This window comes from Patiria miniata, unplaced genomic scaffold (genome assembly GCF_015706575.1).
Source record: "Patiria miniata isolate m_02_andy unplaced genomic scaffold, ASM1570657v1 HiC_scaffold_19, whole genome shotgun sequence".
NCBI lineage: Eukaryota > Metazoa > Echinodermata > Asteroidea > Valvatida > Asterinidae > Patiria > Patiria miniata.
In genome coordinates, this window is record NW_024037057.1 from 16,085,468 (window position 1) to 16,112,497 (window position 27,030).

At 39.6% G+C, this 27,030-nt stretch overlaps 1 protein-coding gene and 1 long non-coding RNA gene across 3 annotated transcripts in view; one reads left to right on the forward strand and one right to left on the reverse strand.

Moving 5' to 3' along the window:
* Positions 1-8,762, reverse strand: part of LOC119725911 (PAX-interacting protein 1-like) — a 62,937-nt gene extending 54,175 nt beyond the window's left edge. For both annotated transcript variants that reach the window (XM_038197524.1, XM_038197523.1), the window contains exon 1: positions 8,517-8,762. In XM_038197524.1, the coding sequence (XP_038053452.1) occupies positions 8,517-8,621 (105 nt within the window). In that variant the 5' untranslated portion in view covers positions 8,622-8,762. The remainder of the gene's footprint in view (positions 1-8,516) is intronic.
* Positions 8,763-9,311: 549 nt separating this feature from the next.
* LOC119725915 lies at positions 9,312-10,307 on the forward strand. The gene is made up of 2 exons (XR_005270757.1): positions 9,312-9,604; positions 10,079-10,307. It is a non-coding gene; the product is annotated as an uncharacterized LOC119725915 (long non-coding RNA).
* The last annotated feature ends 16,723 nt before the right edge of the window (positions 10,308-27,030 follow it).

A 27,030-nucleotide genomic window follows, 5' to 3' on the forward strand; every position in this document is an offset into this window, starting at 1 on the left:
TGTACACGAAAATGTAGAACTTTGTCAACTTTTTATTTTCACATTTAGACTTTGTTTGTAGTTTAGTTATGCTTTAAAGTACACTCACCCTCTTTAAAGCGATACAAAATGGTCCCCCCACCCAGTAATTTCAAGGTTCGTTTGCACATGTTTGGGTATCTAAATTCTAACACGAAATTGCACGAAAAGTAGATGTCTGAAAAAGGGGGGACTAATTTTCTTTTGCTATAAAGAGGGTGAGTATAATTCTAAAGCACCTTGAGTAACGCCAGCCCCAATACTTATCGCATTTAGAGCTGGAGGCACAACTACGTTAAAAAAACTAGATCGTAAGAGGCCCGAAATCCGGGACCATATATCCCAAGTGTATTACAAAAATGGTCCATTTTTCCTCTATTATCCCAACCCAGATTTCATAATCCACACCGGTACCTCATACCATGCAACAGTCATTCATGAAGCTAATAATCGACTTCAAACACAACAAGACTAAAATATTAAATTTGTGGATGATTTTGGTGGCGATTCTCCAGAAAAATCCATTGCCAAGGCTGTCGTGCATGCCTACTGTACGTACAGTGCTCACCGGATTAGTAGTTGTACCCAAGCTTTCAGACATCCGTCCTTCTTCATGGGGTAAGTTCCAGGTGTGGCCTTTATTTCAGGCCTCTTACGATCTAGTTTTTTAATGTAGTTGTGCCTCCAGCTCTAAATGCGATAAGCATTGGAGCAGGAGTTACTCAAGCTACTTCTAAAGCATAAATAAACTACAAATAAAGTCTAAATGTGAAAATCCAAATTTGACAAAGTTTTAGCCGCCTACATTTTCGGGTACATGTTCTAAGTGTGGCCTTTATTTATGGAGGTACCAATACCGTAGTCCAGTAAATTCAGGCGATTCAGAATGCAGTGCGCCACCAAGCGTTTGCCATGGAGAGTTCATTTTTCCCAGTGCATTTTGGGAGATGGTCGACAAATTTGCAGCGCGGGACATTTGAAATCGTTAGTTTTTCCGGTCTGTGGTTTCGTAAGCGTATGATTCGAGGATTTGTTTGCCCATTTCTTTTCTTGTTATCAATATGGTGTTTTTTGTAAGGCGGCAGAACGCTATGCCCCAATCTATGACATATTGGGCCATGTTTTGTTGACCGTAAACTTGAAAAATGAACTCTCCGTGGAAAATTTTTTGGTGGCGCACTGCATTGTGAATCGCCCGAATTGGCCACATAATGAGGCTAAATTTCAACACGAAATTACACAAAAAGTAGACGTCTGAAAAATGCCTAACTTTTCCTATCATTATTAAGAGGTAGCTTGAGTTACTCCAGCTGACATGGTCACCATGAATAAGTCCCATAAATGTGACTGAAATATTGGACTACATTTTGTACCTCCGTATTACAGTCACACATCCCACATATGGTCTGTGCACGGACAGTTCGTTGCTAGGGGAGCCAAAAATCAATTTGAAATCGCAATTATAATTATTTTGTCACTTTACACTCACACAATGCCGTCTACAACTGCTTCATAGCAAAAAACGTGAAATTCTGCACCTTCAGAGGTCAGGGGTGTGAGTGACCACTAAAAAAAATTGCTGAAAATAGCTGAAAAAGGTACCAAAAAGCTGAACTTTGGAAATGTCCTATACTTTTGTACACAGGAAGTGAGGGAAAAAAGCTGAAATCCAAAACAAATAAAAATAACAGCGTTGCTGTTGAAACCCCTCAGCCAGAGTCAAGTTATCATCTGGAAACCATTAACCTTTAACTCAACATGGTGACCTTGACCTTTGACCCCAGAACCAGTTCAAACATGCCTGTACCGATGGAAAACCCCCTACCGAATTAGACACCAAAATTTCATTTCTAACTCAAGTTATCATTCGGAACCATTTACATTTAACTCACCACGGTGACCTTGACCTTTGACCCCAAAACCAATCCCAGCTTGCCTGTACCCAAGGGCAACCCCCTACCTAAGTCAGACACCAAAATCTCATTTCTTACTCAAGTTATCATCCGGAAACCATTTACATTTAACTCACCAAGGTGACCTTGACCTTTGACCTTTTGACCCCCAAACCAATCCAAACTTGCCTACTCCCAAGGGCAACCCACTACCAAAGTTAGACACCAAAATCTCATTTCTAACTCAAGTTATCATCCGGAAACCATTTACATTTAACTCACCATGGTGACCTTGACCTTTGACCTTTTGACCCCAAAACCAATCCCAACTTGCCTGTACCCAAGGGCGACCCCCTACCTAAGTCAGACACCAAAATCTCATTTCTTACTCAAGTTATCATCCGGAAACCATTTACATTTAACTCACCAAGGTGACCTTGACCTTTGACCTTTTGACCCCCAAACCAATCCAAACTTGCCTACTCCCAAGGGCAACCCACTACCAAAGTTAGACACCAAAATCTCATTTCTAACTCAAGTTATCATCCGGAAACCATTTACATTTAACTCACCACGGTGACCTTGACCTTTGACCTTCTGACCCCAAAACCAATCCCAACTTGCCTACTCCCAAGGGCAACCCTCTACCAAAGCAAACCCTCACGAAAGCGTCGTGTTGCATCACCTGCATGAGGTCATGGGTTGTGATAATCGTGCCCTCACTAGCTTGTATCAAATTTTGACAATGTGCATTGGTACGGCTGTTGCCTGTCATTCAGCTTCGGTAAAAAATGCACGTATGCGGGCACACTTTAGAAGCATACCCATCCTCTTTATAGCGGCAGAAATTTATCTCCCCTTTTTCAGACATCTACTTTTCGTGCAATTTCGTGTTGGAATTTAGATACGCAAACGTGTCCAAACGAACCTGGAAATTACATGAAATGTAGATGTCTGAAAAAGGGTGATACATCGCTATATTATAAAGAGGGTAAGTATTCTTCTAAAGCATAAATAAACTACAGATAACTTCTTGAGGGGCCAAAATAAAAAGCTATCTCAGCTCCAAATCCAGCTTGTTTCATTTTGAACAGTAAAGTTTATTAGTCGCGTAATTCTTTCTCCATGCGTTCCCATGACCTCCGGCTGAATTCACCCTAACCGTACGTCCCTCCATCGACAGTCAACTTTGCACGTCCTGAAACGGGCTTGCCCGCGATCGCGTAGCGACCCCCGCCCGGCCATTTCGTGATATCCCCTCCCTGGCCACACCTCGCGCCCCGCGCTAGCTATGGAGGCTCATATAAATTTACTTCTGCCATTCCTTCATGAAAAAGCTTGTGAATGACAGCTTACGCACGTCTGACCGCGCATCACGTGTTCGCGATTTGGTCCAACTCAGGCCAAGTAAAAAAATAAATAAAATATTCAGCCAGATTTTTGAAAACAAGAGAGGAGGCGGTGCTTTTTCTTTTTTATTTTCAAGATGGCCGCCATTCTTTTTCTTAATTTCCGAAAACTGTTGATTTTTACACTGTTCGGACACAAAAATGAAACTGACTAGGACAAGAGAATTAACATATTTACAGTGATTTTAATAGTTTTCAAGCACGGTTTTAAACTTGTTAAAAAACACTGCTGCGCCGTCATTCTTGTCCACGTGGCCAGCATGCTGCTTTGCAATTTTTTCACGAAAACACATTTTTTATTGACGTAACATTTGATTTGTCCGTGCGAATCAGCTTTCCTATCATCGTACCGGTATATGAATTTTCACAGCGATTGGAAACGGCATGCAGCTCCCAGAAATTTGAGGTTTTTGTAAATTCCATTAAAAAAATTGTGAAAACTTTCAGAACCATCTTTCTAAAAGTGTGTCTGTGATTATTGTCCTTCCCCATCAAAAACCACTACAGTCCTATTATCGCGGTACTTATCACGTCTCTCGTTCGGAATAGAGATTGCCCACTATTACCTTCCCGAATTGTCCTGTCTTTTGTGTTGTATAACTCTTCCTTTTCAAGTTGATATTAACAAATCCGACGGTGGTGTGGTTTATTCCATGTACGATGTCTGTGAAAATAGACATGCTTGGAGTGTGGGAACGGAGGTGGACTCCCTATTATTGCAGTATGCGGGAAGTGGTTTTTATAATGATCTCAACTTTTTTATTCATAGTTAATGTTTAACTAAAACATGAATAAAGTCTGATATTTTCCCTGTAACGTTCAAGTTGATTAAAGACTATATGTCTGCAGGATGATTTCTCAAGACCCTGCCCCTTCCCCCGAAAGGAGAACACAAATCACTGAGGCAAGTCTACTGATTGGCGATTGTGGGCGCCATTCACTTTACACGGTGTGCCGTTTTATTTTTGTTAATGCGCTGTGCTTATTTTGATCCCGTTAAAGTTTTTACGATTTTGCGGTGCAAATATCGTCCTTCGGCTTCATTTTACATTTGCAGCTGAAAAATGGGAACCAGACAGAACTTTCATGGACAGAGCACCATTAAAGATTTATGTTAAAATATAGACGGTACCTTTTAGCAGACACGGTGAGGGAAAATTTGCAAGTTTTGGAAAAAATTAGTATTTATTAAAAATCGTTAAAAGTCCAAAAAGACACAACATTTTTTAATCGTCCTTTTTATACAACTTTGCCATTTTTTATACAACTTCGCCATAAAAATCGCCACTTGAAGGAGTTTTGGCAACGCAAAATGAGAAATTTCCCATGCCGCGATAATAGGGATGCCGCGATAATAGGGAGTCCGACTATACTTGTACTTGTAGATGAGCACGTGCTGACTGTACTGAAAAATCAGGGGTCTCGGGGTAAAAACGCCCAGTACATTTCTCGACATTAAACTCTATTGCAGCCTCATTTATCATCAAAAACCTCACTATTAGAACTTTCTACAGCCATATGTTTCTTGTATTGTATTAGCTATTAGAGTCCTACCACATAAATATTGAACAGTGTATTGTGTGAAGTGGGGAGGTACATGCAGGCGGTATCACTAACTGACGTTACGTAGGGGCAAGGTATCTGGCATTTGGTAGGGAATGCCCGAGAAACCATGAGCTCATGGCATTTTCTCAAGAAAAAACAAAATAACACCTTTATGGTGATTTGAGTATACTTTTAATAACTAAAAATGACTAGAAATGGTTCTAAGACCCAACTAGACCGGTTTCTGCTCTCATGCTATACTAGCAGAGCTTCATCAGTAGTAAGCCAATATCGGTATTTTATATTCGGCTAAAGTCGTGTCAAATGTTACAGTGCATAGATACCGGTAAGTGCATTTAATATAATTTTGTGTCAATCTCGTGATGAGTACAATTCCCGGTTAACGATAAACATTGACTTGACAAGTAAACCTTTCAGACTTTTGGCCTTTTTATAGGCAGGAATTGGTTCGCTGAGATTGCATAATTTTGGGTGTTCCGAAATTAAATACCAGTCTTTCAGCAATGCTTTTGTTAGCTGCTTGGTTTTGATGTGTGGTGTGTAGATTATCTTGAAGACTAGAGGTGGTTGTTTTGGTCGTGTTTCATTCATGATTGCTCACAGTTTTCAAATTTTACGTCTTTTATGACTGGCAATTTCCTCTTTCTTGTGGTTACAGAGTAGAAGATTCTCCATGATTGCATTTCTTTGCTCTAAGAAATCGGTCTCATTGTTACAGAGATGTGCATATCTTAGTAGTTCTCCTTTGATAAAGCCTTACCGGTAGGTTATCAGCAGTAGGCTAGAAACATACTATGGTATGCCTAATAAAATTGACTATGCTTTGGCTCAACATGATTGAAATAGATTTTTCAATATTGGCAGGCATTATACATTAATACAAGTTTGTTATGGGCGAATTATGTACGCTAATGTTCCGCTTCCTTCCACATAAAAATACCTGTTTTAAATGATCAAGTTTGTAGTTATAATTAACCAGCTGTGTTTGAAAAGTTATTTGTACTTGATGAAGTATCCCTCAATATTAAATTAATCACAAAAATATGACTATACTACAGGGAAACCTGTGGTATATCCATTTTTTAAAAATAAATGTGGGTGGGCGTTTTTTCCCCGAGGCCCCGGGTAAAAACGCCCGCCAAACTTCCTCCCGAAAAGGGGGGAAAATTTCCCCTTATCAATATAATGACCATGATTTTATATTTGCACCTGATAGAGGAGACATGTATTGCATAAAACCACATATTTATTTCCTAGTGTCTCCAAGTAGTATGGAGATATTTAACAAAAACCTAAAAATCGGGCGTTTTTAACCCTACCGTCCACCGCCTGCATGTGCCGAAAGGTGCCGCCGAAATTTTTCATTATTTACAAAAAAAATTATTATTTACCCAGAATATATTAATCCGCCACAACAGTTTACTTCTAATGAAAGCCCGATACTGATTGGCTGCTAAAAAAAATAAATAAGATGTTTATTTTTTTCAGCCAATCAGCATCGAGCTTTCATTGCATCGAGCTTTCACGTTAGCCATCTTGGTTTTTGAGTCTGTTTTCTGGTTGTCACCATCGTCTTTAACCCTATAATTTCCCTCATAAATCAAAGCCCTGCCCTCTTTCCACAAAATTAAACCTGCTGATATTCAAGGTGTCATTGCCAATTGTTCAGATGTGCCAAGAAGTATCAGAATGTCAATTTTGAGTGTCATTTAGTCAACTGTTTTGGTGAGTCTTTCCCTTCCTATAAAGGAACGGGGTCCTAAAAGTCAGGATTACCTGAATAGCGAATAATGAAAAAAAAACGCAGTGGCTATCATTACAGCAGCTGTAACGCATTTCCCATTTTCTATCGTTACGGTAGTACTGAAACTTTTATAAAAACATGAGAAGAAAATATAAAATTAGAAGGAAAAAAGTGAATTTGAACGTTATGAAATTCGGACTTTATTTCCCTTTTACAAAAAATCCTCCAAAGCCTCAGGTTAGAAAAGGAAAACAATTCGAGTGCAAAACTGAGATGCGAACCCGCAACCTCGCGGTGCAAAATCCTACCCTCTATCGACTGAGCTGTCGCACTGCTCGCTAAAACGTGGGCAAACAAATAATTATATACCTGCGTGCTATCAAAAAAGTATCGTAGAGGGTGCTAAACAATGGCTGCCGTAACAATAGCCACTTCGGAAAAAAAAGCCTCATTGTTTTTCAAAATCAGCAGGACGGTATTCTATGACTTTCATTCCCTCGGCCTTATTCTAAGAAATTAAGGGAAAAGTTCCGTACTCGGACGTCAATTTATCTGCTGCCAAACATATTAATTGTCACCTCACCTTGTCATTTGAACCAAGAGAAATCCAGGAAGCTGTGTAAAGGTGAAAAAAATTTACTCAAAATGTGTTTTTAGAGCACATTTTGGATGCATACGTCGTGCAGAACTTGAAGCATGCTTGAAGCAGCTGGTCAAAACTGATTGTAGTGGCTGAAAGACAGCGGTACGTTATACACGTGACATCAACAACCATGATGTCGCATGAGCCTGCCAATGATAGTGCAATACGTCATTATGAATATTTATTTTCTCATGAATATTTAGTTTATTTCAATGGATACTTCAAATACGTCCAAAGATTGATTATTGCAACAGCGATCGTGCACGGCCTGGCGGTTAAGAGTCTCGTGTATCAAGCAAGCGTCAGAGGTTTGAATCCCGATGAAGTAACTGACTGATTAATAAATACAAAATTAAGGAAAGGAGAGGGTGAGAGTAGAGGAGGGAAAGTGGAGGAATAACCATAAAAGATGTAACTTTTGGCGCTAGAAAAATAATTGAAAAAAGGCAGTGTACATTTTGCCGGAGACGGCAAACCTTTAGTAAACGTTAGTTTGCCGGATATGCACTGAACATGCGCTTACTGTTTTTTTGTACTTTAACATTTTCCGGGTGACAAGTTTTAGTCTGGCTCCATGCCAAAATTATCGTTGTTACCTCATATTCACAAGATGGGATTCAGACCATTTTATAATTTCGGACTTTATTTCCCTTTTAAAAAAATCCTCCAGAGCCACAAATCTGAAAAAGAAAATGTAATACTCTCCAAAAATGTTTGAGACATGTTAAAATAATAAAAGAAGAATATTCTTATTTATTTGGGGATGAGAAAAAAAAACTTAAAAATGTGGTGCGGTCGGATTCGAACGCGAGTCATCCCGCTTACAAGAGCCTTTGCTTAACCATTACACCAAACGTGCTACACAACTTCTGGTGGGAATTTAATACATCTTATAATTCAGCCCTATTTTATAGAGTACAGCGCCCTCTGTTGTTATGGATTGCCGCCGGCAAACCTTTAGTAATCGTTAGTTTGCCGTCATTACCTCCGGCAAAATATCCACTATCAAAAAGTGACGTCCGAGTACGGAATTTTTTCCGAAATGAATACTTTGATGTACAGGATGTACTAGTAGCTGGAGTTACCCAGCCCTAAATTCTATCATTTATTCATTGGGTTGTCATTTATTTAGGGCTGGGTAACTCCAGCTAATGTACTACTACTGACTACGGGTACTACTACTACATCATACATGTAGAAAAATGATGTACTATTACTAAGTAGGAGGATCGAGGATACGTTACCGAATCATCGAGGGTCCCGATCACATAGTACTTAACATCTTGGAAGATGTTTTCCTTGACCATTTTGACCGTTTTGGCTCTTGTTGTTTCGTCATCATCAGCCATCGCTAGAACTGTCAATCAAACACACACAAAATACGGCAAAAATCCACAATATTCACAACGTACCCACACCCCGGTACGGTAGCATGGGTAGTGTCAGTGAATATCATGTACATGTAAAAGGTTTCCCGCGGCTTTGTTGTGATAATCGTGATCGATCGATTGTAGTCTGGTTTCCAGACCAAAAATTGCCGACTAGTGTTGTGGCTGCGCGCGCTGCATGCGATGGCAACAAGATGACCGTTTTAGCCTATTTTCGGCTAACTTTGACAGAATTTTTGTTAAAAAATGAGTTTGACGGGAAATTTGACAGAATGGATTTTTGGGGCAGATTTCTGGCAGAATTCTGCAAAAATGGTTATTGGACAGAAAAACAGCAAATTTGAACAAAAAAGTGCACATTTGTTTGAAAAAATTTCAAACAAACCCTTGCATAATGGGACAGGTTGGCTGGTCTAGGTGCTGAGGTTCACTGGGAAACGGACTTCGTCATGGCTGGATCCGCATTTTGCCCGAAAGTTTTACCAATAATTTCACAACATCTTCATGTGACTTGATTGTTTATTATGTAATTTGAATCTTAATTAAGGCAATACTACCAATCTGCATGTGATTTTAAGTGTTTATAGTGTATTTCGAGTAATTCTGGGAAATTTGGCAGATTTTTGATGTGCATTTAGCAGAATTTGGCTCTGACCTTACGGTCACCCTGGATGGCGATATGGCGCTGGCGGGAACTTGATTGATCATGAAACACTCCACATGCATGCTCTTTGCAGACTTTGCTTGTAAAGTGAATATGAAATGAGAACCATGGAGAGATTTATGACGCAAATGACATGTTTTGATGATTAAGAGCAAATCCCTCGATTTCAGCAATTATGGATCTGGTTAGGCCTACTGTTCTTATCACTACAGTTTGACACCACCAAGGCATAGCCCCGGCATAAATGTGGCCGATTTACTGGACTACCTCCATGTCCTCCGTAAGGCCACACTTTACCATGTCCATGTACGAAAACATGTCGAACTTAGTCAAATTTTGATTTTCACATTTAGGCTTAGTTTGTAGTTTATTTTTGCTTTAGAAGCGTACTCGCCCTCTTTATAGGCTAATCGGAAGGTGCTGCCTTTTTCAGATGTCTATTTTTCATAAAGTTTCCAGATTTGTTTGCACACGTTTGCGTATCAAAATTTCAACGAAAAATAGACATCTGAAAAAGGCAGCACTTTCTGATTGCCTATAAAGAGGGTGGGTATGCTTCTAAAGCAAAAAATAAACTACAAACTAAGCCTAAATGTGAAAATCAAAATTTGACAAAGTTCGACATGTTTTTGTACATGGTGGAAGTGTGGCCTTTTATTTACGGAGGTAGTCCAGTAAATTGGCCATATGGGGCTATATAAAACCACCAACCATTTTTACGCTCGTTCGGTCATCGGGTCATGCGGTGCGGCAGCATGGAACCCTATTTTTACGTGTTTGAGAAAATTCACCATGATCACGGAGATCACGCGAGGAAGAGGAGTGTCTCCAACATGTTATCGTACCTTGGATGGCAAGGGAAACCCACTGATAACTCACAGAAAAATGTTACCAAACTTGAAAAAGTACATGAGCGCTCTGCAGCCAGATTTGTTTGCAGCGAGCGACTGTAGCAGGCATAGCAGTGTGACATCAATGCTTGATGAAATGCAACATTTGGCAGACTCTCCAAAACAGGAGGAAAGCAGCCAGACTCACCAACTTCTACAAAATCAGAAATGGTGAGCTATGTGTTACTGCGGCAGACAGGTGATTGACAACAACAACTATAGAGCACTCGCTTACATTCGGCAAGATACAAGCATCTCAACTCAAGAACTGAGATAGGCTAATACAAGAACTTGTCTTTTCCCAAAACAATCGTTGACTGGAATGCCCTGCCCCCCGCTGTCATCAAAGCACCTTCTACACCATCCTTCAAAGAAAGACTTAAAAGGCAAATGAGCCAGCATGCGGAACTGACCCTCAACCCCATTGGCGTGATGATACTCCAGAGGAGGCATTGCCAATTGATTATCCAGATCCAGAACTCTACAACAAGATTATCACTCAAGCCATTGACATCGATGCTTCGGACTACCGACTGCAACATATTATCTTCAGCCAAAAATGCAGAGATCCATGAGGGGGAACAACCAGTTTGACATACCATGCATACCATGCCCCGACCTACTTCAATTTTACAAACATCCTCAACTGCATTCAAGGACTCTTTTTTCCCCCAAGGGGGGAATGACCTGCCCTACCAACACTCTGTGAGTGTGTTGCACAAGACCTTCAGAGAAAATTAACCACATCGTGACTGCGACTTAGAAGCTGACACCTCCCCGTGACCTAGTCAAGATCCCAAGACATGCTAGAGGATGTTTCAGGAGGAAACCAACCAAGTAAGTAGTATTATTATTGCAGTCCAAGAATGGTTACACAATGGTTTTTACATACATGTAGCTGTAGTAATACCTCAGCCCTATATATACTATAGACATTGAGTAGTAGGGATAGTGGGGTTACCAGATCAAAATGGAAAATCTGTGGCAAGCCTGAACACGTCGCTCTCGTTTCTAAAAATCCCCCGAGGCAAATTTTTAAAAAATCTGACGTCGGGTACCGGATCAAAATCCTTACTCTCCCCCACTTATAAACAGCGCCTCTAAAAAATTTCCTTTTGTGAATATTAACCAGCAACCATGGATAAACGCTTTATAGAGACCGATAGCTATACTGGCTCCCGCGGGGAGCCACTTAAATGTTTTAACCTAACGTCAATGCTTTGTGTAAGGTTGAGTGATAAACGTTCAGTCATAGAAAGCCTTAAAAAGATACGATGACCGCTACAATAAAGGTGGGGCTGAGGGTGACACCCTAAGAGGAAAGGTATAACTCGGTGGATCGCCTTCATAATGTTTATTTACTGAGAATTCGAACTTGTAAGTTTTTCGATAAGAGATTTTTTTTCCTTTGCCAGCCGTTCGTCTACCCGTTTTTTAACTTCTTTTTCAAAGTCTAAATCGCTTTTTATTTTTTGAAGCTTTGTGCTGGTCTTTGTTCTAATTTTCTGCTTAAGCTCGTTAAATTTTGTGAGCTCTCTCGTAATCAATATAAACTCTTCGTGCGATATATCTCCGTCGTTGATGGCTTGAGACACATATTCTTCAATCGTGTTAAGTTTGGAGTCTGCTAATATTTTAATCTGGTCGTGCTTTTTCAGCTTGGTGGATAATCGCTTAGACGTGATTCTAAGCAGAATATCTACACCAAAAGTGCCTATAAACGTTCCTTCTAGCACCAATCCAACGGGGGCTGATATAACACCCAAGAGAGCGGGAATACTGACAGCCCCCGCTATAGCCCCCAATCCTTCTAATCCTAGCTCTACGTAATTAATAGTGTCGATAACTCTCTTTATTTTTTTATAAGTGCGCTCTCTGTGGTCTCTCTCTTTCAAGATTAAAGATCGAATCTCTTCAATCTTTTTAAGTCTGTACACTTTTGTTTCTTCGTTACTATTTAATCGGAGTACATCTCCAGAAATATCGGGGTATAACGCCTTATTATCTATACTCATGTTTTTAATATAAAACGATTTTAAAATTAAAAGATCTCCAACTCTATCATTATACTCACACCCTTGTTGTTGATGATCTGTCCTTTTTCACCTATGATTGAAAATGTCAGTTTGTCGATTATACCGTTTTTAAGTTTCTTGAAATCCTCGACTCTATCAGGCTCGGGTTCGCGCGTACCCACGGGTACAATTTTTAAGATATCAGAAGGATGACCATTAAAAAAGTTTTCACTCGTACTTAATTGCGGGCAGCGAATAAACAAAAGTTTAAACGGATTAATTTTGTAAGACCCCGCATAAACCACTTTAGGTATCAGTTTTCCTTTGGGTAAATTGAGTAATCGAGAGACTTCTCTGTTTAAACGCAACTTGAGATTCACGTCGGTTACCACCAACGTCACCTTTTTAGATTCTCTAAATATTCGAAAACTTACCCCGGGTATATAATTTAAAATGAAATCGAACCATTCAACGTCGTACCACCCCGGGGGTATGGTGACCAAACCGGTGACTCCAGCTGGTAACGGCGCTAAAAGACTCGGAGAAATAAAATCTAAATTATCACCAGACACGATAAGACTCCCCCGTATTGTTACCCCAGCTTGTCTAATTAGTCTAACCATAGGTTTGCTTATTGTACCTTCGATATATTCTAGCGCTATCTTTTTACCTTCACCGATGAAGCCTTTTCTTTCAGATAAAGTTGTTATTAAAAATACAATCGTATTGGGTTGTACGTCGGTTAGTGTTCTTTCTTGTCTTTTATTGTTTAAATTTTCTTGTAATCTCCCTATTTGTCCCACTTCTATTTTAGTCGATACTAAAGCAGAGTCTAGTCTATCTTCTTCGTACGCTTCTATGAGATCGTTTATAACTCTATTGAAAGTATTTTCGTCGTTAATTAAATAGTCGTATGGTATCTCAGGTATCAACGATTCAATAAAATCTCTATCTGATCTTACTGCTATATTTGAGTCAACCTGTTCGTATCTTCTACCATCATCAGGTCTTTCAGCGGGTCTCCCATCTATATTCGTATACCAATCAATCTCCGTGGCGCTGGAAATATTAAAATATCCGGGGTTAAACATCACCCTTTTTACGCGTACAGATTTTTGACCGTGTAGATTATCTACAACGTTTTCTAATTTAAACGTCTGCTCATTTTGAAACAAGTGAAATGAATGCATTTATTTTAAAGTCTTTTTATATTAAAACTGAAACTAATATAATGAGTCAAGCAAAGTTTTTAAACAGCACTAAACCCAGTGAACTAGAGGTCATAGTTAACAATACCAGCGGGTTTTTAAGCTTGTTTCCCGACTTAACCTCGGACTATAAATTGCCTCGCATCACAACGGATGAGGATGTAGATCGTTGGAAATCACACCCCATGTCGTTTTATCAAAATCAGTTAAATTTTGCAATCTACTGCGCTACTACGGGCTGCGGTGTTGGATTTGATCTTTTAAACTCGAGCAACCATTATGTTTGGGCCATCTTTAACTTTCATTTATATTTTACGGTTAGAAAGATCCTGTACGATTTTGCCGCTCCTTTACCGGGAGATGATGCATTTAAAGCTCTAGACAACAGTTATAATCACAGAGCATTTACCGATACCTGTTTGTTGTTTAGCATAGATCAAAACAAGTCTTTTAAACAGACGAGAGACACAAATTCTAACGATTTAGGTACAGCATATTACTGGGACATGTCTTACGTACCCGTACCTGGAAACGATTATGATACAACCGACCTTAATATCAAGTATAGTCAATATCGTAAAAATATGATGGGTGGAACCAAAATGGGGTTTGGTTTGGAAGATCCACCCAAGGGTTTGGGGCGTGACAGCGATTACACCGTAGCCTTTATCGAACAAAATGAATCGGTACAAAAGGCTTGGTTAGATTTTATACCCGACACGAGTTCGTTTACCCCCGCGGGAATCATAAAGATCAACAAATCGATCAGATCTTATACCTGTTTGTTGTTTAGCATAGATCAAAACAAGTCTTTTAAACAGACGAGAGACACAAATTCTAACGATTTAGGTACAGCATATTACTGGGACATGTCTTACGTACCCGTACCTGGAAACGATTATGATACAACCGACCTTAATATCAAGTATAGTCAATATCGTAAAAATATGATGGGTGGAACCAAAATGGGGTTTGGTTTGGAAGATCCACCCAAGGGTTTGGGGCGTGACAGTGATTACACCGTAGCCTTTATCGAACAAAATGAATCGGTACAAAAGGCTTGGTTAGATTTTATACCCGACACGAGTTCGTTTACCCCCGCGGGAATCATAAAGATCAACAAATCGATCAGATCTTATGTGTACGCTTTACTCGGTGCGCAGGCTCAAACAAAAACGAGCGTATTAACACCAGGTACCGGATTAGACGCTCAGAGACAATTTAACGTCATCGTTGAAGATATCATCAATGCAGTAGACGACATGGAAATGAGTATCAATCAATTTCAAGACTCTTTGCAGTATGCCAGAACGCCTTTAAATTTTGTCGTGAAACCGGGGTTGTATTTCATTCCATCGGATATGAACTTGAGGGTTGGAACGCACGACGGCTATAACAACAATCTTCAAATCGCTACCCAGAGTATGAAAACCACCAACACCCCCAGAGCCTATGATGAACGATGTTGTATCACCAGCACCTACACCCTCACCAACACCAGCATCAGCACCAGCACCAGCACCTACAGTTTTAACCCAGGAGCCCACGAAACTACAAACTCACCAAAACGAAAAATTATCGTTGACGGTAGGAATATTAGCTATCGTTGGTATGGGTATTTTGGCTTACGAGGCACACATTTTGGCTGATAAGTCACACTCTAAGCTCACAAAAAAATAAGCCTTACCAACTTTGTGCTGGTAAGGCTTATTTTTTTGTTTAAACTTGATTACAACTATAACTACCATCGTTTTTGCAGGTACGCAAACACAAAGGCTCCCACACCCAAAAACAAAGCCCACACGTGTTCGGCCAACCACGATACGGACTTACTCAATTTATCGTTTAACTCTCGTCGACCCTCTTTTTGTGAGATTCGTCGAGTTCTTGTCTCGTGGCTGCAATCTCTCGGTCGAGTTGAGTGAGACGAGCTAAATTAAGTTCTAGGTTACCTAGACTTTTGTCTAATCCCTGGAGTTCTCTGTAATTCAATCCTTCAGTTTGAGCTCTGGTGTCTTGTTCTAAATCGTCTATAATCTCGATTACCTCATCGGTGACTCTGGGTAGATCTGTCATGGGGATACTCTCGGGTTGTATCGATTGCAGTTGTTGACTTTGATCGTCACTGAGCGTCTTCAGTGCGGAATGCGTAAAACCTAATTTGTTTCTAATAAAATCTCTGCCGTTTAAACCCATCTTTCTTTACAATTAACTCTATAGTCCTCAGAGTCAAAAATTTGTTTGCGTTTCTTTGATCCGTTAACCTTACTAAGCCTTTACCAGTGTCATAAAATAAACCGTCTGTGTTGAGAATAAATTTTTCGTATCTCGGAGATATTGGTTTATTGTATATGTTATAAGTATCGTAAAACTCATCAACGCGCACATTAGTGACCATGCTTCTTCCGTGATCTAAAACGTCATCTATGTCGGTAACGGGTGTATCAGGAGTATCAAAGTCGTCATCCAGATTGGTCTCTGCTACATCATCATCGTCGTAATCATCTTTGTCGTAATCATCCACGAGATCAAAGTCAAATCCTCCCTCAGCCATTTATTTAATAAACCTATTTAAATTATGCTGTTTTCATTATACTGCCCGGTAGTATACCCTAGGCCACCAACCAATTTTGCGTGGCCAGAGCTCCACTTATAATAACCGTCAATTTACCCGCATCTTCTACGCTTAGTTTGTTTAAATCCGGCGCTTTCATTTTGAGTAGTCTATTTCCTACCATGGCGTATCCCATCGAAAGACCCGATATGACGGCTCCGTGATAAATCGTATTAGCTATTCCGTTGGTGTCAAAGTTACTCATCGTTTTTAATATAATAATTAAAAAATTGTTGTTTTTATTCCATGTCCAACGTTTTTGGGGCGCTGGGTGTGGTGGGTTGCGTTACTACCGGCACTGGCTGTACCACCGGCGCAGTTGCCTTACTTTTTAATACCAGCAACCCCACTCCTATTATCGACGCTATAGCACCCCACATGGCCCAAGAGTTGTAGTCTTGTGAGCTCGTATTATCGTCCGATGTTACGTTCATTTTTGCTAATTTTAATTTCATCTGTAAATTGTGCTCGGCTAAAGCTTTACCCTGCTGAATTCGTTTAGGATTTTTAGTCTTGGTCACTCTCGTTACCGTCGGTGATGACGTTGTTTTTATCGGTTGGGGTGTCTCTGTCTCTGCTGGTTGAGCTGCAGGCGTTGCTGTCGCTGCTTTCTGATCTTCCATTTATTATATTAGCTTTGTTAAATTTCAAATGTTTTGTTGTGATAATCGTAGCTACTGGGAGTGATTTTAAAGTTCTGTACTTGTAACAAACGTCGCTCAACATACCAGCCATACTCGCGCTTATAATAGGATCAGAACTCAAGTCGTTGGTGAGTTCTTCTTCAGAATCTATAGTGACGTTATATCCTAAAACTTGTACGGGTGTAACAACAGCTAACACTCTCGAAAATAGACTTAAAGTGTATTTGCCAACAGTTTGAACAATTTCATTTCCAAATTTTGTTTCGTATAGATGATATAGCTTTTCGAGTTCTTTACTGTCAAGAGCTTTGATATGTTTAACGGTATATTCCTTTCCCAAGTACTTTTTAGAGTTTCCGGCTGCTACGACACCGCACAAACGATCTTTATGTTCTGCGTTGTGATCTTGTTCGTTCGTTAAAGCAAGTTTTAGGTCCTCCATTTAATTAGAAAGGAATTTAAGTTTGTTGTAGCTTTTGCAACAACGTTGCAGATGCAGAGATATTCGTAGGTATAAAACAATAAATTAAGCGATATGATGATAATAGCCAAAAACTGCAAATACTCGAATATTGCTATCATTTACTATAAAGCTAGTTATAAAGCTAGCTTTATTCAGCTGAGTAGTTAGTTGTAAACAACTCAGTAGTTTGTTGTAATGACCTCAGTAGTTAGTTGTAAACACCTCAGTAGTTAGTTGTAAACACCTCGGTAGTTAGTTGTAAACACCTCAGTAGTTAGCTGTAAACAACTCAGTAGTTAGTTGTAAACAACTCAGTAATTTACTATTTTTTTTGCTGATTTTGTTGTAACAAAATCGCTAATAAAAAAAATGAGAAATTTTTATTATCATATAATAAATAGAAAGAATGACAATATTAAACGTTTGTGTTCAGTGCCATAAATCCTGCAAGCTTGAACAATTCGGTATGAAATCAAACGGTGAAAATTATAAGACGTGTAATATGTGTAGCAGTGTTCTCCAACATGTAGAACAAACCTGGCGCCCCGCCATGCTTTCTGCGGCGCCCGCCATGTTTAAGAAGTCCCCGCCAAGCTTTAAAATCCTGCCGCCAGGTTTAATTTTTTTGACTCTACAGTGTACATTTACAACTAAAATAATTGATTTCAGTTGTTTTTCCACACATTAACAATGTATTTCGATGTCATAACAAAAATATCCCAGCCCGATCGGGGTTGTCTTAAAATCTTGCTGAATCAATCACACGCACGGCCGGCCGTGCAAACACCAGCGATTCCCCATGCACTGTACGTACTATACTATTAGGTATGCGCGATGTAATCAATGTACAGTACATACTGACAACTGAATACCCAGCTCCGGAGTGTGCCGATACTTCAGGTAGCGACAACCCCGCCGCAAAAATGTATATCTGTACTAGTACACACACACACACCAGCAGGAGTACGTACGGCAGATCTTACGTGCAGCCCACCGACTTTCTTTTTCTCAGTGCTTGCACGCGCGGTACACAATATAATACGCGTTTTTGTACGAGGCAAACGAGCTCGAGGGCATGACACGTACATGGTGTTCCGATCATGCCGATTGTCAAAAGTTATAAATGGCGATCGTGTATGGGCCCGGTTCCCAAAGAGAACAAAATCCACTTTTAATTTATTTGACTTACCAAACTAGTTGGCGACATTTAAGAACATACAGGTAGGTCATAAATAGAGGGAAATTTGGGGGGAAAATGACGATGACAACGACAAAACGCAACATGAAAATAAAGATGACGATCGCACGGCACCGGCACCACCCATAAAACCGCGTTAAAAAAAACGTAATTTGTATCCCATTTTGTTTTTCAAAATTACAAAAAGGTGTCATTTGATCTGAGAGAAGTCTGCTTTAGGTTGAAAAGCAAATTTTTGAATGCTAAAAAAATCGGGGGAACTGGCCTGGAGAATCGCCTCAGATTGCACCACAGAGCATCTAGAATCCAAAATTTTCCCGGGGCCCTTAAGCGGGCCCCGGACATGCCGGACCCCACGCCGTAAGGGCTTCGCGCTCCGCGCTCGCGGGAGTCCCCGCCGACCCACGCGCCAACCTTTAATTTTCAAAGTTGGAGAACACTGGTGTAGGGATAAAATAAAACAAAAATATTACTCAAAATCAAACGTTTGTAAGTTTTGTAAAAGTGACGATCTAAGCATCAAACCAAACGGTGAAAAATACAAAGTCTGCGCTGAGTGTAGAAGTAAAATGAAACAACAACGACAATGTCCACACGGTCGTCAATGCTGCTTATGTAAAGATTGCGGTGGTTCTGGTATCTGTAAACACGGTCGTCAACGCTACTTATGTAAAGATTGCGGTGGTTCTGGTATCTGTCCACATAATCGACAACGCTACTTATGTAAAGATTGCGGTGGTTCTGGTATCTGTTCACATAATCGACAACGCTACTTATGTAAAGATTGCGGCGGTTCTAGTATCTGTAAACACGGTCGTCAACGCTGCTTATGTAAAGACTGTGGTGGTTCTGGTATCTGTCCACATAATCGACAACGCAACATATGTAAAGATTGTGTCGGTTCTAGTGTTGTTGCCACAACCGCATCCAAGGGCAATGTCGAGAATGTAAGAGTGATGATGGTAAGGCTGTAGACTTTACTATTTTGAGATGGATCTTGGGTTGCCGAAAAAAGGATAAAGAAAAAAATAGATTTAATCCAGAACTTTTCGTCGATACCGATTTTTTAAGAGGTCTTACAGAAGACTACCAACATTATTATTACGATGATTGCCGAGTCGTTTTACAATATGGTAGTTTTGGAGACGATATGGCAACGATAGAACGCTTAGATAACTCAATTGGGCACGTTAAAAGTAATTGCGTGTTGGCCTGTAAAAGTTGTAACGTTAAAAGAAAATCAGACAAAAACTAACAAATTTTTTACTCTCAACGCAAAAAGCTCTTCATAACAATAAAACGTTATGAAGAGCTTTTTGCGTTAATTTATTTTTTACCCCTACTCAAGTAGCTTGTAACTAACTGGAGGTTCGGTGTATACGACCAATTTACTATATTTCACATCTCTCAAATGTCGTTTTATATAATCTCGTTCTTCAATCGGTACGACGTCATTTTCGTCTAACGCTTGGTCAAACGATGTTTTATCCTTGCAATAAAATAATGCCAACCAAGCCGTATTTTCTCTATAATCTTTTAAAACGCTGTTGTACTTTTGAGTCAATAACCAACAGCTGTGATTGACGTGTCTTCCGCTAAACGCCATCTTGCTTAGCGCGCACGTCTTTTTACGATATTTAATCTCTTGATCCGAAGAGCAATCGTCCACGATAAACAACGTAGCAACACCTTCGAATATTTTCCTGTAAAAATCGATCGCTTCGTTGAGCGTCATCTTGTACATTTCCGGATCGCAGAGGTATACCTCGGGATCTGCGTGAATCCACTTTCTTTCAATGTACGTTTTGTTTTTAAATATGGTAGGGCAAATGATGACTATCGCTTCAAATGTATTTTTATAGTCTGACTCTAACAGATCTAAAATCCATTTGGTTTTACCCGAATTTGTTTTGCCGACGATTAAAGCGCAATGCGGTTGTGTCATTTTAACTTAACAGAGATTTAAAATTCCCGTCTTCCAAGTTCAATTGAGCATCCATGACTAAAAATACGTACATCGTGAGGTCACCTTGACTTTCGGCTTCTCTTTTAAATTGAATGTTGATGCCTCCTCCTTCTCCGAGTTTCCTACCGGATCCGTGAGCGGAATTGTCGTCGTTACTTCTAAAATCAAGCCACAGACCGTACTTGTCTTTTAGATAGTCTCCGAGGTCAAGACCCGTCAAATTTAAGTCTTTGGATACTCCACGCCCGCTTTCGGTATCGCTGTCTCCAAAGAACTTGCTAATTTCATTCCAGTGTTGATACTGAAACATTCCTTGGCTGTAGAGTTGATTGGGTTTACCTTCTACAGTCACCGATGTTTTGGTTAGTTTTGGATTGTAAAATCGCTGTGGATTTTTGACCGCGGGATCTTTAAACAAAAACAAAATACCCTTGAGACTCCTGATGGGTTGATTGACGCTGACGTTCCAAAGCGTGTCCGATTTGTTGACGGATCTAACTTCTAGCGAGTGAATTTTATCAAACAGATATTGCATTAACCCCTTGTGTTTATTTCTGATGGTGATAGCTAGGTCTCTGTTGGTCACCACTTCGTATTCGAGAGACAAGTCTGAGACACTGTACATCGCCGCCGTATCTGAACTGTTGACTACTTTATCGTGATCGTTAAACTTTATCTCGTACGTCAGAGGTTGTTTTAAAACACTGGGGTAAAAAGGGTGATGCGAAGTCAGTATGTCAATGTCTAGGGGAATACAATATCTGTTACCATAGGCATCCGCGATGGCTTGATCTTTACCGCTGTTGGCGCCCGCGTTAGCATCTTGAGCCCCAGTTCTTAGTTTAGACACGTTTTCTTTTTCTATGCCCGAGTACGCCATGTTTCGAGTTATAGAGCTGTTGATCCAATTGTCTTTAAAGTTGTGATACCCGTCGGCGTGAGGATAACTCACGATTTCATGACCTTGAAGTCTGACGCTGATTTCGCTGACTAAATTTCTGGCCAAATTGCTAAAAATGGTTCTATTGTTGTCGCCTCCACCTTCGAGTTCTAAATTGAAAGCTAATTTACAAGTGCCGGGTACGATCACGTCGTCTACACCCAATTGAGGAAACTTGACCCTCAGCGTTTGCCCCGCCGATATACTACTAGGATGTGGGTAATGACCACCTCTTTTCTCTCACCCTTGATAGATCTGGGTATTTTTAATAACCTGCTGGGATTGAGCTTTTTTCCATACGCATTCATTTTATTTATACAAGTTATAAAAATTTAAAGATATCTGTAAGCCAAAAAGCCCACCAATAGCGTTCCTCCCGCGATAAACACCAGTTCTTTTTCTATTTGTTGGTCGCTAGGCTCGTAAAAATCTTCGAGTTTGGGTTCACGTTGCAGTCCTACGGGTAGTTCGGTAGATTGTCCACTCACCTCGTTATAGTAACGCAACGCTCGGTCTACGTTGGAAAATGTTTCTTTAGAGGCATTTTGTTTTCTGATACGTTCGTTTAGAAAATCTAGATATTTTGTTCGTTCTCGTTGCCACTTATCTTTGGCGGCTGAGAGTTTTTCTATCGCTAAATCGTGTCTCTTACACTCCTCGTCGGCATCACTCTGTTTTAGACTTGAAAATAAAAAGTTTGAACCAGTAAAAGCTAAGGCGTTTATGATCGCACCTCAACCATCATTACAACAGCTGACGCCATCTATTTAATGTATGTGGGTCTGTCCACAGTAAATGTCACAATTGTGGGACATTGCTGGAGAAATTTGAACAACAAATTTCCCCCCCTCTTTTTTGGTTTGTGTTTAACATCCATGTGTATGCTTGTTAACCAAGAAAGGCCTAGATAATTCAAACAGTATTTAAGAAGTTATGGCAAGTTAATCTTGAAGACATAACGTATGTCACAGGGACAGACATATTTCTTCGCTTCATCCTAGTTCCACAAAATTACATACATGTATAATTCAATCACACTTGATTTGGTGTCATTTACTACCCCAATGTTAATATTCAAGGAACTTTCAAAGAGACTGTAGTCTTTCTTCAGGATTTACAAGGTGGATGATGCAGAGAAAATCACGTTTGTCACTGGGACAGACAAAACAGCTTTAACGATTGGTTTGTTTCTCGAAGATGACCTTTTTCATCACACCAAAGTTGTAAGTGCCCTAAAAATCCTATGCAGATTTTGTTTACGTTGGCCAGTCAATCTGTGATAACCTGGAAGTGAGAAATACTGACATGTTTTTGATATCATGTTTGTTACATGGACAGACATTGGACGTCATGTTTGTCACATGGACAGACAAAACAATTTCTTAGTTAATTTTTTTAGAAAATAAATTATAATTTTAACATTAAAGGTTATTAGATAAGGCCCCTGTAAACTCCTATTTCCAATCTCTTAAGACTGATCAACCCACATAATTAAATTACCATGAATAAATGCTGACGTGTATTAAACATCACGTTTGTCACATGGACAGACATACTGTATTGTGTATAAAATTTCTAACTAGAAATAAAAATGTGACTGATAATTACCCAAACGTTTTAACTATTCTCTCAAGTTTATTTGTGATCATTCTATTTGCATAAAGACTACTTCAATAGATGAACAGCGTGTAATTTTGTTTCAATGAATCACGTTTGTCACAAGGACAGACTCATTTATCATGTTTGTCACATGGACAGACTTTTTGTGTTTTAAAGTCAAATTTAAGGATGAAAACAGTATTGATCATATATATGTAAGCCAATATTTTTCTAAATTAGTTTATAATAATCTTAATTACATAAAGACTTACTTTATTTTATATGAACACCATGTAGTTTTGTTTCAATGAGTAACGTTTGTTACATGGACAGACATGTGCATACACTATAGTATCACGTATGTCACCTTCTGGGAGCTGAGGACAGACGATCTTCTCGATCTCTGTTCAACAAAATGGACTGACTTCTAATAATAAAATAATGGCAGTTGTATTGCACATACCTTTTTTATCAATGTATGTGCACTCATAAGACTAGTCTTTAACCCTAACGTACCTAAATCCATCAAAATCCACCCCCCTGTTTCGGGGGATTTCGGCGGATTCAGGATACCTCCATATTGAACAAACTGGGGGATTTTGATGGACTCAGGATTTGAAGCCTAGCGGAACTGGCGGATTTTGATGGATTCAGGATACCTCCATTTTGAGCTATTGGGGGACTTTGATGGATTCAGGATCTCAACAGTTTAACTCTTTTGCAATGTTTGTGGTCAAGTAAATACTGCTGGCACTAGCCCTGCCAAGTCTGTCACATACTGTACAAACATGTACACACATGTACTGGGTGGACTTGCATGGAGGGTCACGTGCTGGAGGAAAGATACAAATAATGCGCGAAAACGTGACGAACGCAACGCCGTTTACGCGCAAAGAACACCATGTGCATCGCTAATAATTATGTGTGCGCATCACGTAAATACTCGGTGCGCATTTCTTGCTTCGCGCGTGTTGAGCTAGGTCACGTGCTGGAGGAAAGATACATTTAGCTCCATTACTTTACGTTAATTTGTTGCGCGTCTGTGAGAGACAACCAAAATGGCGGAGATTTATCGCACAGTGACTGGGCGCGTGTGGACGCGCTGCCGATCTAGTCTTTTCATAATATATCTATGGTTTACGGGCTGAAACATGCGCTAATGTCTTTCACACAAATTGTGTGCGCGAGACGTATTCACTTCGGTACTGATCCATGCTGGGGTCGCCATGCATTGGTGTATTTTGATGGATCCTATGCAACAACACACATCACAATTTTCATGCGAGCATGGTATCCTGAATCCGTCAAAATCCACCAGAAATTTAGGTGATGGATTTTGAAGACTCTATGGAAAAACATGCTGTATTTTTTTTTATGCCACCATGGTATCCTGAATCCGCCAGAATCCATCAAGACTTTTGCTGGTGGATTCTGGCGGATTCAGGATACCTCCAGAATCTACACTGGGGGATTCTGATGGATTCAGGATACCAGCATTTTTTGCATGACAAAATTGGTGGATTTTGGCGGATTCAGGATACTTTCTAGTAAAAGAGCCCCAGGAGTTAGGGTTAAAGATTTTTATGGTTGGCAAGAAATTAAATCATGTGACATACGTGATCAAAAATGGACAGACATTTGTATTTCTTTTACATGGATCCGTGTTTTTGTTTCTAAACTGAACAAAAAGCCACAAAAAAGTATATGCATTAAAGGTGAGCAGTTTCCTCAGCAAAATGTACATTTTTTGTTGAAGTTAGCTGTTGATAACATGGAAAAAACAGCATGTATCACGTTTGTCACTCTGTGGACAGACGCCGTGACATACGTGATTGCTGAATTTTCTGCGTTTAAATTCCTGTTTAAACTAATTTTAAAAAAAATATAGAGCTTTTGATTTCAACTTATTTCTCATCTGTAACATTTTCAGTACCCATGAACTGTGTTTTTCCTCATTTTAATGCCTATTTTACATAACTTGAAAAACATGAGAACACACAGTTATATACATGTCCCACCTGGACCCCCCAAAATAAGCTGGACATTTTTATCAAATTTCTCATTATTTCAACAACTAACATCCAAATCCTTTATTATTATGTACACTATATCTCTACTATTGAATGACTACTACTACAATTATTTAAGTTTATTTCTTGACTTTTAACATGGTTTAAATGAGAGCTATTTTTCATGTTGTGCAGTTGTGACATTTAGTGTGGACAGACCCATAAAGCACTTTTAAATTATTATTATAATAAATGATGGATAAACTTCAAAAACTGTATTATAGCCCAAGCGGTTATTGGAGAGGTGAAAGAGCCGTCGACCATTTACACGATAAAACCAAAATCGATAAAAAGGTAATCAGAGATTGGCTTAAAAAACAAGCAATCTGGCAAATTTATCTGCCGGGTCCTGTGTATGTACCCAGGCCTACGAGTACATCGCGAGAGTTTGAAACACCAAACGACTTTCACCAAATGGATGTGCTATACCTACCCTGGGATAAAGTAAAACGCAAGACTTATAAATACGCTTTGACGGTTGTCGACGTTGCGAGTCGATACCACGAAACAGAACCTTTGGTTTCTAAAATGGCTGATTCCACGCGGGATGCTATCGTAAAGATTTATGCGAGATCTCCTTTGAGCTACCCCAAAACGTTGAGAGTAGACGCTGGTACCGAATTTAAAGGTGCATTTAAAAAATGGATGACCTCAAAAAACGTCGAGATTATCATAGGCGAACCCGGAAACCACCGAATGCAGGGTATCGTAGAAAGATTTAATCGAACGCTAGCTGAGAGACTGTTTGGTCATCAGTACGCTCAAGAAATTGAAAAAAGAACAAGTCAATTTAAAATGATTAACGGTAAAAAAGTCACGACGGGTCCTATTCTTTATTACCTTCAAAACGGCCCCGAAAGGAGTTTTGTGAGACAAGAGCTTCAAGTCGTACCCGAGGACACGCAATTACCGCCTAATTAATACAGAATGTATCTAGATTACGGTGACCATAAGCGAGCGTGTGTACTCCATCCGGTAAAATGTACCTCTTGGTATCCAACGGACTCAAAGATAATTTATCTAGCGATATGGTATAAACGATGTGTTTTTCCGATCGAATTTGAGTCATCGTTTCTGTTTTAGATTTATGTTTAAAGATGCAGTGGTAGTAGTGTCGGTGTTTTAATTTTTTGTCAGTGACCAATTTTGTGACCCTCTTGGCTTTTTTAAGAGTGATGTTGTTGTCATCTGCTAAAATCGAGTACATCTTGGGTCTTACACAAACGGCTTCTTGAATGACCTTACCTCCAAATTCGTCTTTAAATTTACCGATCACTTTCTTATTGGTTGAGTCGTATAACTCGTGATCCAGATTGTAATTCGAAAAGTCGTAGTGTCGCCCGTGAGATTGCATGTCTTTGTATATGTCATCCGTGTAAACGACAATCAACAGACTGTCCGTATCCGTATACATCAACCTGATTTGATCTCCGTACTTGTCTTTCATATGGTTGTAATAAAAATCGTACATCAGCGTCTTAGATAGATAGATGGGTTTGTTTAACACGGTTTTAGTCTTGTACTTTTCGACAAATGACAGGTCACATTCTGGAAACGGTGGTGTTGTTTTATAGCTCGGTTTTTTAATGATTTTTTTTGTATTTTTCTTGATCGCTCTCGTTATTGTCTCTCAGTAGGTAACCGTCTATTCGATTTCTAACGTTTTCCATCGTCTTACCAAACACGCTGTTATTCATCAGTTTAAAAAAGTCTTTCTCAAAATCAGAGGTTGCTTTTGTTCGGAGTTGCGTATTTTTATCGATGTAAGATTTCATCCAAGGCGCTTGTTTAAATTTTAACACGCGATGTACCTTTTTTAGTTTCAAACCTAGATCGAGGTATAACTGCAACGTGACGTAGTGCAACACGTATTTTTGTTTTGGATTAAGTGTACACGTTAATTTTTCTACGTCGCTACTAGGTTCGGTATCCAATAACTCATTTTGATAATCAGACATCCACGCTTTGGGTACGACCATATTTTCGGGTGCTAGGGGATAATCGTTATGCTTGACGTGTAGATCGTGCGGGTAGTCTAAATCTACTTCAAAAAAGTAACCGGTATTCGACGTTTTCTTAAGCGTTAATATTCTTTCTTCG